This window comes from Numenius arquata, chromosome 9, assembly GCF_964106895.1.
Source record: "Numenius arquata chromosome 9, bNumArq3.hap1.1, whole genome shotgun sequence".
NCBI classification, from domain to species: domain Eukaryota; kingdom Metazoa; phylum Chordata; class Aves; order Charadriiformes; family Scolopacidae; genus Numenius; species Numenius arquata.
This window is the reverse complement of record NC_133584.1, coordinates 30,373,114-30,393,424: the sequence shown is the minus strand read 5'-3', so window position 1 is coordinate 30,393,424 and position 20,311 is coordinate 30,373,114. Positions and strand designations below refer to the sequence as shown.

Genomic DNA, 20,311 nt, shown 5'->3' with positions numbered 1-20,311 from the left:
GCCTGAATTTATACAAATATATTTTTTCTTGTTGGTCTTGATTTGCCCTGTTATTTCAAATCACTGCATTTGGTGGTGAGAAAGTTAGAGAAACCCTTAACCCAAGCTAGCACGCTGCACTTGTGTGTTATAAGGAAACATTGTATGTTTATATAAAAATTGGAACTCTAGAAGTTCCAAGCATTGATTTGTGAAGAATATTACAACAGAAACTTACCTGAAAAAAGACCTACAAGAAGAAATTGCTGCTAACTCAGTTTGTAGCGTAACTTTTTAAATAGACTTAGTTATCTAAGAGTTAGGAAAAGATCCAAATAGACAAGAACTGTTTCTATAAAACCAAGTATTTAAAATACACTTTCAGGGAAGCTATTTCTTTAATAAACTTAAAATTAAATTTTTATGGGACAGCCTCATAGAAAGAAATATAAGTTCTATGGCAATGAAAACTGTGAAAATATTGCATGAAATGTAATGTATGGAAATGTACGTTATGTTTCTGTAGAATGCAGGTTTATTAGAGCACCTAGCCTCAACTAGCGGTGAAAGTAAAAAAGGACAACACATTGGCATTATGAAGGATGATTTAGACTTTTCCTCATCAAGCATATACTTTTTTAGTCATGTAAAGTTCCACTTAAATCCCAAAAATAAATCCTTTGGAATTTACATTGAGTGTAGACAGCATTTATTGGTTTTTGTATTGTTTTATTTTACCAATGTCAAAACTAAGCACTATGAAACAATAAGGTTGTAAACTAAGATATGAAAACTATAGTAAAAATGTGATGTGGTCAATTAGTGATTCACACCAAGAATGTTTCACGGGTATATTACAAAATGCAAAGCTATTTTTTGAATTTTTTTTTGAGGGAGGGAGTGCATTACAAATCTGTGCATAGAAAAATACCAGAAACTGAGGCTGTTTCTTTATAGAAGCAAAAATACCACTACAGTTATGGTGCAAATAGTATTTCTGTGTCAGTTATCTTAATCTTGATGTGGAGGGAAACACCCTATTAAAGGAATGACTCAACTCTTATTCTTTCTTTTAAGGACAAAATGTGCTTTTTCCCAAGTAGAATCTGTTGAAACTACTGTTGTTTTAAGGATAGAGTTACACTAAATCTTGATACTTAAATGCTTCAGATAGGACCTTCAAATCCCCTAAAACGTTCCCACAAAATATGTATGTAATAGAAAAAAGCTGGCCATTGAGTTACATAGTTGGGTTCTGTCTTTCAAACCTCACTGAAATCACCAAAAACATTTTCATGAGCTTCAGTGGAACTTGAATCAGAACTTGTGTCATTTCTGTGGGTAATTGCTTACCTTTAGGAATGCAAGCTTGAACAGAAATGCTCAAAATAAATACATGAAGAGAAAATTACTACTTACATTTAACATTCATTGTACGTACTCTGCTGGTGGTTTGTTTCCTGTGGGGTTTTCTTTATTATTTTTAAGTCTCTGCTAGAATGAATTTGTTTTCTTATTTATAAATCTTTTTTTCATTTACTTTGGTTATTTTGTGTGTAAATTGATTGGGACAATTGATATAACAAAAAGAACCAAGAATGTAAATATTAATTATGCTTCTGCTACTCACCTTTTGCTCATGAAAAATAACTAATGCCTACCATTAACACTATTTTTTCTAAAATCCATCAATAGTAACACAAAAAAAAAAATGCTGTTTCTGTGATGTCTGTAAAGAAATGGAATCTCTCTGGACTTCACAAAATACACAGTTGTCGTTTGCATTTATTTTTATTGCGTTATTTTTATTTTTTAAAGTAAATGAACTGTTTTGTAGTGGAGATTCTATGTGTGAAGTTCAAATGGGCATTGCAGAAGGGCATCTCAAGGGCATCCTGCGTAAATCTCAGACTCATCACTTTTTTGTTTTAAATTGAATTATTATCTGTTTTGTTTCTTCTGTTTGCTATTGGTCTGTCATAGAACATTAACACAAGAGTGATTTTGCAGAAGCACGTGCAGACAGCTGTTGGACTTGATAACTGTGATTGAGCATTTAAGTATTACTGGTTTCAGGAAATAAAAAATGTTAGCTTAATATATATCATGAGTGATATCTAATCTAGAAATTACTCTAAAATTATATGCTTTCATTTACTAATCTAACTGCACTAATTGCTAGGCTAGCAATAAGCTTTTTTACTAACTTTAAGGCAAGTAATAAATCACAGATGAAAAAAGGAGTGTGGTAACTAGTCATGTGTGTGCAATCCCTATAACTAGCCAAGGCCAGCATGCAGGTCCTTTATGAACGCCTTCTCAGAAGAAAATATCCACGAACCCAGAGAGACGCCTACCTAGGTATGTTTTCAAAGCAGGTGATATAAACCCTCAGATTTTTACTAATAAATAAAATACAGTATTAATAATATAAAATATTATATTATTTTGTAAACAGGAACACTATTTCACTATTTAGCCATAGTGAATGTATGTTGGACTCTGAAGTCGACAGAATTGAGCTACTGATTTCTAGGCTGAATACAGATAATAAAACGAGAAATTATTACTGTCTTTTGGTTTAGTGTTGTTCTGCTTTACTAAACAAAAATGATTGAAGAGTTCAGTCAGTTGTCATCATTTAAATAAAATATCTAAACAATATAATTCATTTAATTCATCACAGACTCAATTTTTTAGATAATTAAAGACTCAGTACCTTTTCTTCCTGAGAAATTTTTCATGTTGTTTCTGGTATCTCAAGGTTTGATTCTTCCAAACACTGCACAAGACATTCTCAAAGCTTGAGTTGCATTTATCCATATCTAAATGGCCAGTTTTCCCTTTGAGAATGCCAGCGTTGGCCTGATGCTGGATGAAAGACGACAGTGCTCTTTAAGCACAAGGAAGTTTGTGATGGGAAAAGAGTAAAATGGCAGTTTTACTACGAGATGTAGTAGGTCACAAGCTTAATCATCTATAACCGTGTTTTGTTTTTTTTTTAAAAAGAAAACAAAACTATTTTTTAGCAGAGCCAGCAAAATTGCATCAGATATTTGCTGGGTAAACATTACTGCTGTAAATGTTACTATTTAATTTCCTTTTGTCTTGTATTTTTGCTATTCTGTCTCTTTTTTTTTTAATATTACACTGTAGTTTGGGATTTTCCATAATGATGTTAGACTTCAGGGTTTTAAGTGTTGTTCAAAGCTTATTCTCAATTGCAGTGTGACAAACAAGATAATCAGTATTGTGTCTCATAAGTAAACCATTTAATTTTTTCACTAATGACAATTTGTGTCACCACAAACACACTAAAAGTAGTATCATATCTTAAACTGTTTTCATATATTTTCAGAATAATTATCACCAAGCACTGTTTAGCTAACACAGGTGTATGTAGTTTCTTTCAAAAACATTTCTAAACTTGTTTCTGAGAACTTTGTGCATTTCTGCAGTTTGCATATTTTCTCAGAACTTTGAGATGTGTGAGTTAATTTGTTTGGCATTAAGTTTAAATCTAAGTATAATGGATGCAATTAGTTGAAAATCAATATATACTTACCAGATACAGGTGATATCATTCAAAGACAAGTTGAGTAAACACACTGTTGTCATTCTGTAAACCTATGTTCATTATCTATATCCTAAATTTATTATTGCGGGTTTCAAGGCATGTTTTGTTGGTGTATGTTTCCAAGAAATATTGTAGGCTTTTTCCTTAATACTGTGTTTCAAAAATGCATTTCCATATAAATACTTGTTACAGACAATTTTAGGGTTTATAAATAGTTCCGTTGTTACTGGTACTTCAGATGTAAAAGGAAATCAGAACATAGTGCTAAATTGTTATTTAATTGATCAGATTCCCTTAAGTAGACGAGGAATGATGAACAAGGAAAACATCTTACATGAAGGAATAAATCTGTTTTCTTTTTTACTAAGTCATTCAAGGTTCAGATCCAGTTTATGCAGCCATACCATGGAAGATTGATTTGCTCTTAACATTGAGCTATCGAGAGAAAACCAATTAAAGAACACTTTGATTAGACTAAAATGTAATTCCTCAGACAATTAAAGAATTACATTTATGCTCATGTAGCTTGCAAATCAGGTAAATAATACACCTGTAGAAAAATTTTATTGGAGTAAGTTATCTCTGGAAAATCTGAGGCAGAAGAGGAGTTGTATTACCTTGATTGTTACCGACGGCATTGCTGCTGAATAGCTGAGCAGCTCTCAATGGGTAATCTGAAAACTGTATAATCTAGATTACAGTATTTTGAAGTATAATTCTGAGTGGAAAATTGGTATCCTTGACAAGGTATCATGATAAGTGATCATGATACTTAATTTATTAATCTTGTTCTGTTCTCAATCTCATAAATTACTAAAACATAATTTTAATGGGAGTTTATCATTTACTTGATTTAAAGTTGACTGTGGTGCTTAGTATGACTTCAGGTTTTACTTGATGTGTTCTTTCTTATGTTTTAAAATTCTTTTGTGAAATAATTGGTTTTACTCTGCAACTTGGAAAGTACATTTTTTCATGGATATGTCCTCTGATCTTTCCAGAAAACATAGATGTAGAAGTTCGTCTTACAGAATTGTGTGAAGAAGTAAAGGTACGGGTTTTTTTCACGTATTAAATAAGTGAAATAACTGTAAAGTATGCTGATTTCATATGCTACTTGGGAATAAACTGTTTGTTTCAGTGATAACATCCTGGATGATTTTGCCAATGTTTATTTCAACTGCTCCTCATTCAAAGAGAAGTTGCTCAACTGACTCCAAACTTTACCTATTGATCTGGTGGCTTGGCATGTCAGTAGTAGCCATGGTAACTTCTGTATGCTATGAAACTGAAGATTATAGAAAGGTTGATTATTTGTATTAAAATCAAATTTTGAATTTTCTGCATTTATAAATGGAATTCTTTGGTTTTGATGGTACCAAATAACAATGATAGAAGATCAAGCTGTAAGTTGTACAAAAGCAGATTCTCCCAAGTCATTCCCTCATCTGGAAGGACTTGTCCTGATGTTGTCTCCTTCTCCTGTTTTCCCTATATTCTCAAGGAAACACTTCAATTTAGATTTGTCTCCCCAACTGTCTCCTTAGTCAGAACTAATTTCCTTGTCGAAGTGGAGTTTAAAGTACAGGTTTTAAAACTGTTTTGAAAGATTGTCCATGCTTTGCTACTGAATGGGCCATCTGCTCAGCTTCTGAAGAACTGTTTGTTACAGTACTAGTAGTGTAACTGCAAGGAAGTGTAATTCTGGCTGTAAAAGGATATAATTTGTAGAACTGGAGACAAAGCCAGCAGAGTTAGCTCTCTATGGGCAACTAATGATCTTACTTTATATGTTAAAAACTTTTTTTTACATTTGCATATCTTCTGTAAATTCTTTCAGTACCTATGATATTTTCTTTCATTAGTTTCTCCCTTAGCTTGCTAAAGTATGTTTATATTTTTTCCTTTTTCTCCTTTCTGTTCTTTTATGCAGTTGTCATCAAAAGTTCTTCCTCTTATTTCCACTCTTGCCTATTAAGCTGATGTTTCAGTATTTGCGGTCTTTTTTTTTTACTTGCTCTTTAATATTGCAGGACCTGAGTCTTTACTATCTTTATGTTTTAAACCCTTTGCCTCAGTGCCTTGTGTGCCTGCAATGAATTTTTGAAAAACTACATTTGTTGTTTTTTTTTTTTTCTAAAATGGCAGGCACATAAGCCCTAGATGACAAGATTACAGCACACTGTTAAGAAAGAAAATCTTGTTTCATGCTGAATATGTCTTTGTGTGATCTGGTTCAAGGAGGCCTATACTGTAACACGGGTTCTGCAGCATGTTTAAAGTGTATGTGGATATATAGCACCATAAAAATGTTATTGCCAGTTGTGACTATTCTGAAATTGATATATCTCTATTAAATTTTTATAGTTGTATCAAATCTGGACTAACATAGTGCATTTCAATTTTCTGTTTTCTTTTTGCTGGTCCCTATTCCTTTCAGGCACACTATATTTCTGCATGTTAGAAAATAAAACAGTTGCAGCTCAGTTATGGTTGCCATAAAATGGAATTGTTGCTTTAATTTAAGGTCAAAAGTCCTAATTCTGAAAGACAACCAGATAATATTTAACACAAAATAATCTGTTAATGCTGTAACATAGATTAATTCAATTCTGATACTTAGACAAAACAGTTCTTGCTTACTCTTTAAATTAAAATTCTCACTGAGGTAACGTACGCTTTTTTAGATTCTTGTCTGTACATTGTGGTCTCATCTGTTAATCATGTAAATGTGTTTTCCCAACTTCAGAAAATGGAAAATCCTGATGAACTGGCAGAACTTATAAATATGAATCTTGCTCAGCTTTGCTCACTTCTAATGGCTCTCTGGGGGCAATTTCTGGAGGTCATGACCTTACAAGATGAGGTGACAGCGTTGCTAGCACAAGAGCATCACACCTTAAGAGTAAGTATTGACTCTGGCTTTAGATATTCCGGCATGTTCATACTCTTACTGGGAGACATTGTTACAAAAATGTGTATCAAGATGAGACTCCAGGTTCTAATTTTTCTAGCTTTATTTGGGAAGGTTAGTTGGAATCATAAAGAGAGCTGTTGTATTGTGTTTGTTAGCTTGTGTGTCATGTTGTTAGAGCTTATTTGTGGACTATAATACATAAAATATATTATTTATGTTTATGAACCAACTAATTCATTGATCTTTTGAATAAGCAATGCAGTTCAGAAGGCAAATTGCAGTCTGTGAAATAAGATGTATTTGTGCAGAATGATGTATTTTTCTGCAGGAGCCATGCCTAGGCCTCACCCTGCATTTTACTCCCCTACTGCATTGAGGCTGCCTGCTTATATCATAAACCAAAGTGTACTTCCCTTCTGAATTAAGAATTTCTAACATTCAGAAACTTTGAAAAGTCTCTTAAGTGGGATTTTAAAAAAGAAGAAATGTGTCGGAAATGATGTGGTATGTGAGTATGCGTGTATAGGTATAGAAATACATATCATTAGTAGCTACACATGATCTGTATATGTATACATACAGTTGCTGTGGGCCTTATATGTGCAAAACCACGCAGCAGTGCTGGTTCAATAGGGAAATATTTTCAAATATGAACTAAAACATTATCCTCACTTTCTAATAAATATGTTTTTCCCCTCCCATCTTTTGTGGTCACGCATTTGAAGAAACCTAACATTTTAAAAGTTTTCAGAGAGTAAGATTCATTAAAACAAACCCAAGTAAACAATGACACCCAACAGCCCTACTTGTCAAACACACAGCGTGTGACCTGACGTCTTTACTGTCTGACTTCAGTCTGAGCATTTGTCTCACACACATCATAGAATAGGTCATTTTAAGAGATTATCTGGAGGCGCTTCTTGTACAACCTTTTGCAGAGAAGCTTGTCTGGTTAATGAGAATATGTGTTATCAGTGCTTTGTAATAGTCACAATCCAAAATAAAGTCTGTTTTAAGGCTTTATTTCTCAGAGATTTGATTTGTCTCACCAGCGTTTCTGTCACTTTCACCAAAACCCATTCTGTTTTGGCTCTGGAGGGGAAACTGATGATGAATGAGATTTGGACTGTGGTCTTACATACAGGCTTGATAAATCGCATTGTTTGATCAGGGAATCATAGTTGTGGAAAAGGGCTATTCTGGAGAATAAATGGACTCTTTCTGAAAGAACACGAGGCTCTTTTGTTTTGTCTTTATTTGTTAGACGTGCTAATTGTAAGAAACTGAGCATTTTACTGGCTATCTGAGGCTTACTTACCTTTCTGTGCTTTTCATATAAATTCTGGAATCCTTCAAGTTAGCTAGTGGAAGCTATGAAACGAGGACACAGGACAAGAGGTAACGGGCACGAACTTGAACATAGGAAGTTCCATCTAAACATGAGGAGGAACTTCTTTCCTGTGAGGGTGGCAGAGCCCTGGAAACAGGCTGCCCAGGGAGGTGGTGGAGTCTCCTTCTCTGGAGACATTCCAAACCTGCCTGGACACGTTCCTGTGCAACCTGCTCTGGGTGGACCTGCTCTGGCAGGGGGTTGGACTGGATGATCTCCAGAGGCCCCTTCCAACCCCATAGCATTCTGTGATTCTGTGAGAGTGCTGTTTCATTTAACCTGCAATTGCATTCAACTGCTGGTACATTACTGTTTGTACAAGCGTGTATTTAATAAACTCAAAAGAGGCACTAATACTTTTATTTTTACTGCTCCAACATTAAAAAAAAAAATAAAAGAAAACATACTGCCAATCATTATATATTAGGTTCTTAAATGTGGTTTGTTTTAACATCTCTGTAAGTGAATCTCTCTGGCTCTCCAGTACCTTAATTATTGAATTTTAATGCAGTTATTTAAAAGGAACATAAATCAAAGTAGTTAATTATACTATGTGAATTGAGCTATTAGAAGTATTTCTGTGATGCTTTCCAGTTTTCACGACATTTGAATAAGAGTTCCTTTCCTCCCTTTTTTTTTTTTTAATTATTATTTGATTTCAAGGCTGCATTTTTTTCCCTTCCCAGTTGTTGTTAAGCCCACATGTTACCTGTAACTATGCATAAACAAACTTGTTTCAAGCACCAGGTCATATTTAATTTTTTCTTTTTTAATAAGGAAAAATCAAATTATTCTTTAATAAAAGCTGTAGAAATATTCTTTTCTGGAGGTATGAATCCACACTTCCAACACAGTCATGTGGGGATGAAGACTCTTCCATAGCACACAGTGTAGCTAGTGAGGGATACTGAGTCCCTAAAACTTACGAGCCTTTTAAGTTGAGCTCAGAAGTTACCCTTGTTATAACTGAAAAAGTTAAGCTTATTTTATTTTTTGAAGAAGTGGCTAGTTGGTATTTCTTACTGAGTAAGTAACTGGATACTGTATTATCTACCCAAACATCAAAGATTGAAATGGAGATGCAGGACGTGGGTAATGTTAAACTTACCTTTTTATTTAGAGCCTGATAGCGAAGAGCAAGCAGGCTGACTCTAAAATTCAAATAATACAGCATCAAGAAGGAAATTCTACCTGAGCCAACCTACGGAGAAGGACTAATTTGCAGATGTGACACTTGTTAAGTGAAGAGCTGGTGTGAACACCTTGCAAATGTATGTAATTAAAATATACCTAAAAGGACACAGCTTCCCTGGGCTTCCCCATGGCAATAAAGCATGAGCCAGCAATCCATGAATTCAGTAAAGCTTTAAATTAAAAAGAGGTGGTAAATTTGAGCCTTAACATTTTTAAGAACATGTCTGACTGTTGATTTTTGATCCTGTTTTGCAGTGCTTAGTATAATAAATTGTGATTTGTATTAATAATCTCTTGACAATTTATATTCTGAGGGTTTGTATAAACTTCTTTTGGGACACATGCAATGATCATGTTTCACTAGAGGTCTTATCTGCGCGTGTCAAGTGATGCAGGCTTTCTGGTTAGCGAATTTAGTTGAGGTTTGACAGAGGCTGTCATCTGTGTCTGGTCAAATGTTTTTCACGCTCTTTGCACAGATGCTTATAAAACAGGTATTTCTGATGAAGTGTTGTTAGAAAATAAGGTTATAATGAAATATTCTATTTTAAATATTTAAAATTATTATTATAATAATTTTATTTATTTTACTTGCATATTTAAATACTTAACTATTTTCAAATACTTTGACTATTAACAACTACATGAAAAAATCAGGAACATTTTAGGCATACTAGAACATCCATCAACTACATTATCACACATATGATTTACAACTGTGTTTTGTTGAAAAAACTGCTTAGAGTATGTTACTTTATATTACAAAAAATTTGCACAGTAAACTAGTTCACCTGTTTGTTCCATAGTGACATCTTCTGGTAAGTCTGAACACGCTCTTCCAAAATTATTTCTTTCTGTTTTCTTAGTTCTATAAAATAATGGGAACTGAGAACTAAGATCTTGGACTGCTGCTCATAAATGTCCAGGGATTCAATATATATTCCACAGCAGTTTTTCTATCTGATTTTTCCTCTGCTGTTTACATTGGGAGGACCACAAAAACATAATTGTGGGAAATCTGTAGGGACTAGGAGTAGCAGATGCAGTTTCCTCCTGCAAAGTCATTGTGGAGTCTGCCTGAGTCACTTGCACCAGCTGGTAGTCCTTCTGGTTCTCCAGGCCTCGGTAACAGCATCCTAGCAAATGCCGTCGTCCTTCCGTAAGTTAAGCACTGATTAAACATAATAAATTAGTGTTTGTTTTTTTCTCTCCCTAATATTGGTTTATGTGGGCTTTCAGAGCTTGCTTTCAACTAGTTTTATACTGTTGCTATCATAGTAAGAGCTGTCTGGAGCTGCTAATCATATTTTCTTCAAAAGCACTGTAATTACTTGAGCAACTACAAAAGGGATTTATTGCAAACGAAAACCAGCTGCCTTTTGTGTTTGAGGTAGTGGCAGAATTCTAGAGATCTGGTCACCATATAATTCCAGTTGCTTTATGTAGTAAAGTGATCGCTCACATCTAAAGTCAAAACCTGCCTCCTGGCAAACAGCTTTATGCTCTTTTCCTGGCCTTAACCACAGACGTCTACAAATTGGGCAATATTTCTGTTACTATTTTATTTCCTATTACCTGACTGATTAGGATCTTTAATTCATTTTTAAATTGCTTGGTTTAGAATGATAACCAGTCCGGTCTTTGTGATCAGTTGCTCTAAAATCTAGGTCTCTATTTTATAATCATCTTCTCTCTTTCTGGAGGAGAGGTTTGGGATTAGCTCTAACAAAACCATCTGTTTGGAAGGTAGATGTCTGTTTAGGAAAGGCCCTGGGGAGGTGCAGAGGAATACTTAGGAACGCTGATTCTAATCCCACCTGTGTATGCATAAACTCCTAACGTGATTTCTGAAGGAGAGCAAATACATCTTGTGCATGTGTGTGTGCATCTGGGTGCTGCTGAGAGTGGAAGTTGCATTTACAAGAAAGTATCGAATTTAATGTTTTCTTTTTAGTTCAAAACATTTTCCATGACTATTCACAGATGATGTTATCACTGAGATTAATTTCATATAATACAGCAAATCGAACTGGGGCAGGACTTCCAGCTTCTAGTACAGGTTAGAGCTTGGGGGCTTAGTATTTGTGGTTTGGGGCTGTTGCTTTTTTTTCTTAAGCACCTTGGAGCAATTTTTTCCTTTTTTTTTTTTTTTTTTTATCAAAAGAGTAGAAGCTACAGAACATAAAACTTTATCCAGATGGTACTCTCTAAAAGTATACTGGGCAGCATATCAGGAGGGAAAAGTAACTCCCCCGCAAGTGGGATAAGATAAGATCTCTGAACAAAAGTTAATGTGGTCCTGAAGGGCTGATGTTTGCCAGGTAATGCACAGGATTTTCCTAGTGCCGTGTCTGTACTCGGGGCGGATGCAGGAGTGAAAGAGCTGAGGGAACTGAACTAGGTGCGATGCCTGCTCCACCAGGTACCACTGAAGCTCACAGTCTGTTTGGGAAATTAGATAACTTAAGAGGAAAACACAGAGTATGTTGAGGAAATAAAGGAGAAGGAGGCCAGGAAGTGGTTGGTTCTCTAAGTGGGATAGAAATTTTGTTTTAATTGATATAAACAAATTGATGTTTATGTCCAAGTTAATGCACAAGCAGTTGCCAACAGCCACTGTACAGCACATTCTCTTTTTTTGTATGTCTTGTTACAACAAACAAGATACTGTTATATTGCATTGAATTGCATTTTTTTGATGCAGGTAGTTAGATTAGGCAGTTGCAAAAATAGAAGTTCTAAAAATGCATCTCGAATTAATACTTTTATGTAATATTGGAAATGTGAGAATTCTCATTTTGTAAAACCTTAACTTTGGGGTTTCTAGATACTGCATTTTTGATACATTGATTGCTTTTATTAGTAGTAAATTGCTGTGTAATTCATGCTTTCAATTTCAACGCTATGTATTTGATGATAAAATAATATGCTCCCCTATGTTATAAAATACCAGTTTAGTATTGTATGGCTTATTGACTTGAGGCATACAATTAAGTCTTGAATACAGTGCTTGTAATTAGCCTACATTTTGTAGGCTTTTGTCTTTATCATTTGCAGCTGAAATCTTTACAAACAAAAGATTTTTTTTGCACAATAGTTTACTGGGGGCTAGAGAGTATTCATGGTAAGTTTGAAACACGTACTACTCTGTATTTTGAGACTGCAGATTATCTAATGGGTTTCTACTTCTGAAGGTAATTCTCAAGCACATTTAGAAGTGCCTATCAAACAGTCATCTCTTTTTTCTTCTCATTGACATTTCTCTTAATATTTTTGTGTGTTACTGTTTCAGGTGAGCCTGATTTGGATTGCTGATTTCTTGGTAATCAGGTTTTCAGCAGGCAGTTGAATCTAATATAATGCACAAATTAAAAATTCTCATTTCAGTTGCTAGTCTTGTCTGTGGCAATCCTCTTCCCTCCTATTCAGCCTGAACATTTAAAAAAAAGTAACTGTCTATATAATACATACAAGTTAATAACATTGCCGTGTAGGAATGCTGGTGGATTTTCAAAAAATTGTATACAATATAAAATAAGCTCTAACTTTATTTGGATCTTGCAGGTGCGCAGATTTGCAGAAGCATTCTTTTGTCTTGAACATCCTAGGCAAGCTGCCCTTGCCTATCAAGAACTGCAGTGAGTAGCCCTTTGAAGTGCACAGTATGTAGCATGTAGTACTAATATTCTGTATCTTACAGTATGTAGAAGTACTGTCTTGCAAAAATACTTACATGACAAGTTCAAGAGAAACTTATGTTCTAAATATAGATTTGAAGTTTTTTAATGAAAGTTATATAAGAAGTTCTTAAATACTATTAAAGCTATTAACTAATTAGTAGAAAAGCTTCTACTAAAGTGAATTAAACTACTGCTAATTTCTGTTAATGTAAAAATAAATAGTTCTGTTTTTTTCATGTAGGACTATTTCCCTTTTTTCAGTGCTCAAAGTCATCTCCAGATGTGTGCAGCTATCAAAAACACTTCCTTCTGCAGTTCTCTTCCACCCCTCCCTATTGAATGCAGTGAACTAGATGGAGATATGAACTCCTTGCCTATAATCTTTGAAGACAGATATTTAGATTCAGTTGCTGAAGGTAAACGCACCTCACAGTGCGGTTTTCTTTTTGAAGAAACAAGCAAAAATTATGTAAAATCTGAGTATTTTTCTTCAAATTTCTCGCTGGCTTTAAAAGATTACATTTATTGATAGGAAATGTTTCTTTAGTTTGAGTTTTGAGGATGTGTGAAGTTCTAGAATTACTTTTTTAGTAGTTTTATAGCTTCAGTTACTTGCATAATCTTGTTGTAAGCAATCTTTTTTCTTACCGGTTGTTTTTTTTTCCACCTCTTTTTTTTTTGGTGAAAGATCTGGATGTGCCCTGGTTGGTAGTTCAGAGTCTCCCAAGGTCAGAATCCAATAAACTGGATAAATATGAAGCCGAAGAAGGTTTTGTAGCTGGTTTTACTAGTCCAGAACTGAAAATAAGACCTGCAGGTGCCTCCAACCTTTGGCATTCAGAAAGTGAAAAGACACTAACAAAAACTTTGAAAGGTAAAAATGAAGATGCAAATAAATCCAAAGTTAAGGTTACTAAGCTCATGAAAACAATGAAACCTGAAAGCACAAAAAAAGTTGTGAAACAGAACTCTAAGGACTCTGTAGTCTTAGTAGGCTACAAATGTTTGAAAAGTGCAGCACTGGAAGATGCCTCTAAAAGCCCAGAAGGCAGGCCTTCATGCAATGCTAACAAGGGGCTGGACCCTACATTAAGTGTATTTCCTTGTGGTGTGAAATCCTGCACCAGGCAAATAAGTCAAAGAGAACTTCAGTTTTTGCCATCTGGAACTGAGGAAAAGACTGCCACGATTGAAGGTGTCCAACCAGGTCCAGATAGCCCCATGCACTGTGAAAATGTGGCTATTTTTAGTAGGCTTACTATCTCCCAGACAGATTCTGGAACTCTACAAGAAGATAGTGCTCTACAACCCAGAGGTACACTTGAAGGTTGTCATGGAGGTCAACCAGCTTCCTCAGGAGTCAGGACAATTGAGGTCAAACCAAGTAATAAAAATCCCTATGAAGGGGAGAAAGTAACTGTTCGTATTGGATCATGGGCTGAGTTTCCACAAGATGGAGTGCAAAGAGAGAATTTGCAGACACTCAATATTCAGTCTTCAGAATCTGGAAATAAATTGAATTCAGGAGAAGAGGAGCCAGTGCTTGAAAAGGAAGATCCCCATGAAAGAAACTTCAGACACACCAATGACATCTTGACAAAAATGAAAAGTAATCAGCCTGCTCTTTCTGCAAAAGAAAGTCAACTTTCTGCAAGTGGAGACATGACTAAATTACCAGATGTTAGCATGACATATGCCTCTTCTAGGTTTTCAGATTCAGGTGTAGAAAGTGAACCAAGTTCTTTTGCAACTCACCCCAACCCTGATCAGGTTTTTGAAAATATCCAAGCACAAAGTGTATACAATGGTGAGAGAGTATTTCCTCAGCTTTTACTGAAACTGGACTGTGCTATAAAAAACACAATAGAAAGCCATTGCACTGAGAGTACCAGCGCTGTAAGTGAAATACAGTCATCCCTGACGTCCATAAATTCTCTGCCTTCAGATGATGATGAGCTGTCACCTGATGAGAATTCAAAGATATCTGTTGTACCTGAATGCCAGCTAAGTGACAGTAAAATGGTATTGGGTCTTCGAGCAATTGACTTGCCCAAATGTGATGACAGTAAAAAATCAAACACCAATTTGCAGCAACAATGTGTTGTATTTTCACGGCACTTGGATAATAAAACTCTGTCTATACATTCCTCGCTCTCAGGAACAAAAGATCTTTTACACTTAGTTGTTTCAGATGAGGATACATCTACTGATGTGAAAAGTTACAGCCAACAGACAGACCTTGGCACAACCTGCAAGGACTCTCAGGACCTTGAAGGGCATCTTAACACTACAGAAGAAACAGTTAAATTGCATTTGGAAATTACTTGTATGGGTGAGTCATCTGTGGTTTCAGGTTCTTCATCTGCAAATGCAGTGTATGAGGTTGAAAAAACAAATGAAGGAAAACATAACGAGCCTTTAGAACTAAAGGAGACAACTGAGGAGCTGTTAGCAGCTAAAAGTGAAACTGGTACAGATAACCCTTCTCCAACCAGTAGTACTGACATGGTAAAGCAAGGGCTTGTTGAAAACTATTTTGGCTCTCGAAGTAGCACAGATATTTCAGATATTTGGCCTGTGGACAACAGCAATCCTGTTAGCCCTCAAAAGGAAACATATGAAAAACAAATTATTTGCTCTTCCCAGCAAGATGAGGAAGAACAGGAGGATCAAGAAATGATTGAAAATGGTTATTATGAAGAAACAGACTATAGTATGTTAGATGGAGCTTCTAGTGCTGACCAGGATCATGGTTCAGCAGAAGAGAGCGCCCTGAGATCTCAAAGGATTGATAGTGGGCATCTGCGAGACGGAATGACTGTGCCTCCTGTCTGTACTCCTGGTTGTCTGTCTTTTCCTTCTTCTCTGAGAGACTCTCCTTGCAATGTTATGTGTTCTTCAAGGAATAAATCTGATGCAATTACACAACAGCCAGGCAGCACATCCTACAGCTCAGTTTCATCTGTTTCCTGGTATGAAAGCTCCCCAAAATCTCAAATGCTGGCGTAAGTGATCGTTTCAAAGCAAGGTTTTTTACTTTTAGAAATGATATTAATATAATATAGAAGGGGAAAAGAAGCATGATTAGGCTCTAGAGTGCCCCCAGGACTGTGGCTTGTGGATTCTACGCACTAAAGTAACATCACGTTTTAGATGTTCATATGTTCAGATAGAAAGTAGGTTAGCACTGAATTCCTTTTATCAGTTATCTTGTAATTTCATGTGGTTAGACAAACTTCAAGCAAAACACGATTTTTTTTTTTTGTTTCTCTAAGATGTTCCTTTTTTAAAAACTAGTAATTTGGCTGAAAACTGATGTCATAATGGCTATTGAGCATAAAAATGATGTTTTATGAAATGGAAGCTGTTAAAATAGCAAGCATAGGAAAATATACTTTGAATTTAAAAACATAAACCCAGAAACATTCTGTAACTGGTTGTCCATCTAATTAGTTAAGTGAAGCAAATGTACAATGCTAGCCAAGGTGATGGCTTTATTTTTCAGTCTTAACTTCAAGTATCCAAAATGTCATACCTCAGTGCTCTAAGTTACACTGCAATTTGGATACCAGATACATCAGAGATCCAAGATTGCATCTCCTCATGCTGTAAACGTAGTAGTTTCCCTGATAAGCCCCTGTTGCTAACTGAGCATGGAAGGCAGCAGTTTAGTGTGTTGTATTGGAAGTAAAACATTGCTAGTAGAAAGAAAAATGCTTAGAAGAGAGGTAGAAACAAGGAGGATGCCAAGTAGGCAGAAGAAGTAAAAGACCAGATAGTTTGTGATAAGCAGCTGAGAACAGGAGGAAGGATTGAGCAGTGGGGGAGGAAAACAGGTTAGAAGTGGACAAAACAGTAGCTTCTTGAATACTGGAGAGTGGATACTGGTGTGGAATGGGAAGGATGAAAAGCAGATACTATTTAGGGTGTTCTGTAACAATAAAAAAAAATGGGAACTTGGAGTAAAATCAAGGACTCAGCCTTGGGGAAAGCAGAGTCTCCCGGAGCATGGGATAACTGGGATTCCAGAGGGCATAATCTCCTCCATAGAGAACCAACCTTGGTATGTTCAGTTCAGAAAATATTCCTTGAATACAAACTAAGTGACTTCTGCTGTAGAGTGATAAGACCAACTGCCTGCAGTGGTTTCTGTTTAGGGTGACTTCACTGAGGCTTGCTCTTGCCAGTTAGTGAGAAATGAGCTAAAGATAAAGCTGGGAAAACAGAACATAAAGTAGAATGGAAGGAAAACAGTGAGCAGGCAGAAGAGGATGGGATACAGCATGACACCGTGAGAGATCACGCAGAACAGATGGATAAAGGAGGGAAAGAAGCATAAGGAAGCATAAAATTGAAGTGCTGCAGGGAAACTTATATGCAATTAATTAGGTAGGAAGGTCACATGCAAAAAACTAAAGGAAGGGGAGGAAAGGGATCAACACAAGGAACTCCAAGCATCAGAGAGCTCAGGTATTAGAAACAGTATAGTGTATGCCTTCATGTAATATGTAAAAGATCAGAGGTCTGGATCTGGCAGCTTCTGAAGCAAGTATCAGTTACTCAGCCTACCAGAGGGACTTGCTGGTGAGCAGTTGCAGCACTGGCTCCAGCTCTCTGCCGACCTAGGAAATAAGTTTGAAGTTTGGCAAAAATTATCAAAAGTCAGTGAAAATCTTTACCTTGACTTCTGATTGGTTGTAATTCCTGTAATTTTGTTATTCCATTTAAACAAAGCTGTTATATGCACAAGACCAGAACTAACCCAGAATCTTTGGTGGTTTCAGAAATACTTCAGAGTTTGCAGAGATGTTCAACAGAGAGAAGAGAGTAGAGCTTGGGGTATGGATTTTGTTATAGAGGAAAAGGGGCTGTAGGAAGTTGTAATAAACTGGTTTCTTTCGTCACGAGTTATTTGATAAATATATTTTCCTTTGTATCAATTACATAGAAGACAAAGTAAATACAGTAGAAAACTGTATCTAGGAGACCCTACTTTGTCTGGCAATAGTAAATGTTGTTTTATCATAAATACGGTTTTGCTCCAGTTTCCTACAGGCTAAAGAAGAATTGAAGCAACTTAAACTTCCTGGATTTATGTATAGTGATGTTTTCAAACTGGCATCTTCGATACCTTATTTTAGTATGGAAGAGGATGACTGTTCAGAAGAAGGAATACATCTTATAGTCTGTGTCCATGGCCTAGATGGTATGCGGGGAATGGGATACTGAATAAGAGAGCAGTTTAGATTACCAGTCATTTGAACTCTGAACTGAACACTTCTGAAATAGGTTCCCTGGCGGAGAATGGGAATCTGACATTGTACTGCTACATTTGACGATGTGTTCCATAGAATCATTTAAATTAAGAACTTTATGTAACATTTGTCTTAGTAAAACTTTAATGCACATGAACCCATTTTACGCCATAATTCACATTAGGTACATCTTCCAGCTTTTTATGTCATATAGGTATTTGTCTTTATCGTGGTAATAGAATGGAGTTACTAACAAAACAGTTTCGTTTAGAATTTGTAATGTTACATTGTCAATGAAAATAAAATACATGTATCTTGTTAGGAAAAAAATAGTATATGTAAAATGCAGTCAAGTGTTCATAAATGCTTATATTTTAAAAGCTTAGATTACTGAATCACAGAACAGTTGAGATTGGAAGGGCTCTCTGGAGATTGTCTAATCCAACTCCCTGCTCAAAGCAGTGTCACCTGCAGCAGGTTGGCCAGGACCCAACCCAGTTGGATTTTTGAATATTTTCAAGGACCGAGACCCTACTGTAATAGAAATGAGAAAATCTCTTGCAAATTGAAGGAATAATTGGAAGGTTTAAAAAGCTTGAATGTATTCACCTGCTTTTAGTTCAAAGCATGTATGCATGTTATGAAATAATACCCCCTCTAGTTAAGATATTAATAGCTTTATACCATTAGTGGTTTTGTCTTTTTTGAGAACCTTCTTAAATTAACAATGTAAGGAAATACAAGAGGGCAGTAGACGGAATATTGGACTGGACTGACACTGCACAGCCTTCTTGTTCATTTTTCAACTACGTAAGTTTAATAAAAAAGAACCAGAATAGCTTTTCTTTGCTCCTCCGGGCAGAAAGCATCCTGTGTTAAGCACTTTTAAAACTTAACTCACAAGTATTCCTGCTTACTAGCATGAGATGTTCAAGTGCTGTATGTGTCTAGAATTGACACAAAAGTTAACTCGGCCATGTCTTTGAAGCCCTAGAAAAATCCATCTAGTTAGAATTTTTTTACGAAATGGTGAGCTCATACAAGTTCTTTCCTATTAATAACAGATTAAATAAAAATCTTGTTCTCAAAGGCAGAAAGGGTATCTTTCTTCAAAAGCATGCAATGTCATTGATGTAGAGAACTCTTCAGCATGACAGTTAAACTAGCATTTGTTGCCTTGGGTACCAGTCTAAATGTATCTTTATCGGCTGACAGTCCACTCTGCCTTTTTATTCTGTGAAAATGTTTACAATTTACCCATATGTCTTGCTCCTTCACTGAATTCTTTAAGCTAGTTCTGAGTTCTTTAATTGACTTTTATCAAAGTTAGTTAGGTTGTCAAGAATGTGATGTTCACAGTGCTATGCATCTGTTGGACATTAAGACAAAATCAAACATGACTTCCTAAATTCTTGCTTTTTTAAAACAGCGTCTGCATTATATGTCATTTTTATAGACTGCTTTGTCACTGCATTTGGCATTGCAGTTTTTCTTCCCGAGTCTTACTGAATTTTAATTAGGGCTGAGAATATAATTAGCTGTGTTTAAATATAAAGTTGTGCTGTAAGTTCATTTCAGTATTCTAAGTGCTTTTATTGCAAATTAACTTTGCAGTATCTAACTCTTGATTGTTTTTCCTTTTAAGGTAACAGCGCAGATCTAAGATTAGTGAAGACGTACATTGAGCTAGGGCTGCCTGGAGGGAGAATAGATTTTCTTATGTCCGAAAGGAATCAGGTATTTGCCAACAAAAAAAGAATTTTTTGTAAAACAATAAACAGTATACATCTTCAGTCATGTTTATTTAATGGCACTATCGCATTGCAGTTTACCACTTTCTGTATATTTTTACTGTATTCCATAATTTGATCTGTGGCTTGTGCTAAAGTAATTTCAAAACTTGGTATCATATTGAAGGTAAATATATAAGGAATAACGTTTGTTGCTGCCATTTTGTTGTGAGTCCTGATATCTCTTAAGTTCTCACCATGAGCAGTTAGGATTGTAGATAAAATACCCTTGATATTAATGGTAAAAATGGGCAAGAAGGGAGTAGTGTTATTTCACAGGATCTGAGAAATACAAAAAACCTGTATCTTACTCGTTTGTCAGTGTTCTGTAAGATCCACATCATGACACTGAACCAATATCAAATTACCTCTTGTACTAAGCTTTTGCAAATTGTATCAATTTCAGATGAAGTAAACTTGACAAATACAGAAGACCAATTTTTAGTTGTGTGTGTGTGTATGTTACGTACGGTATTAGACATACTTCAGGGATGAATTAGAACGAAGAGTCTCTTCAATGGCTCAAACA

General features: G+C 35.5%; 1 protein-coding gene across 7 annotated transcripts in view; it reads left to right on the top strand.

The window, feature by feature from the left end:
- The window catches only part of FAM135A (family with sequence similarity 135 member A), a 98,796-nt gene that overhangs the window by 55,324 nt on the left and 23,161 nt on the right, over positions 1-20,311 (top strand). For 2 of the 7 annotated variants that reach the window (XM_074154165.1, XM_074154163.1), the window contains 8 exons: positions 2,263-2,340; positions 4,558-4,607; positions 6,306-6,461; positions 12,622-12,695; positions 12,999-13,169; positions 13,991-15,742; positions 17,783-17,943; positions 19,638-19,729. In XM_074154165.1, the coding sequence (XP_074010266.1) occupies positions 2,263-2,340; positions 4,558-4,607; positions 6,306-6,461; positions 12,622-12,695; positions 12,999-13,169; positions 13,991-15,742; positions 17,783-17,943; positions 19,638-19,729 (2,534 nt within the window). Of the gene's footprint in view, positions 1-2,262; positions 2,341-4,557; positions 4,608-6,305; positions 6,462-12,621; positions 12,696-12,998; positions 13,170-13,425; positions 15,743-17,782; positions 17,944-19,637; positions 19,730-20,311 lie in introns of all 7 variants that reach the window. The other 5 variants (XM_074154166.1, XM_074154160.1, XM_074154167.1 and 2 more) reach the window with 5 other exon arrangements.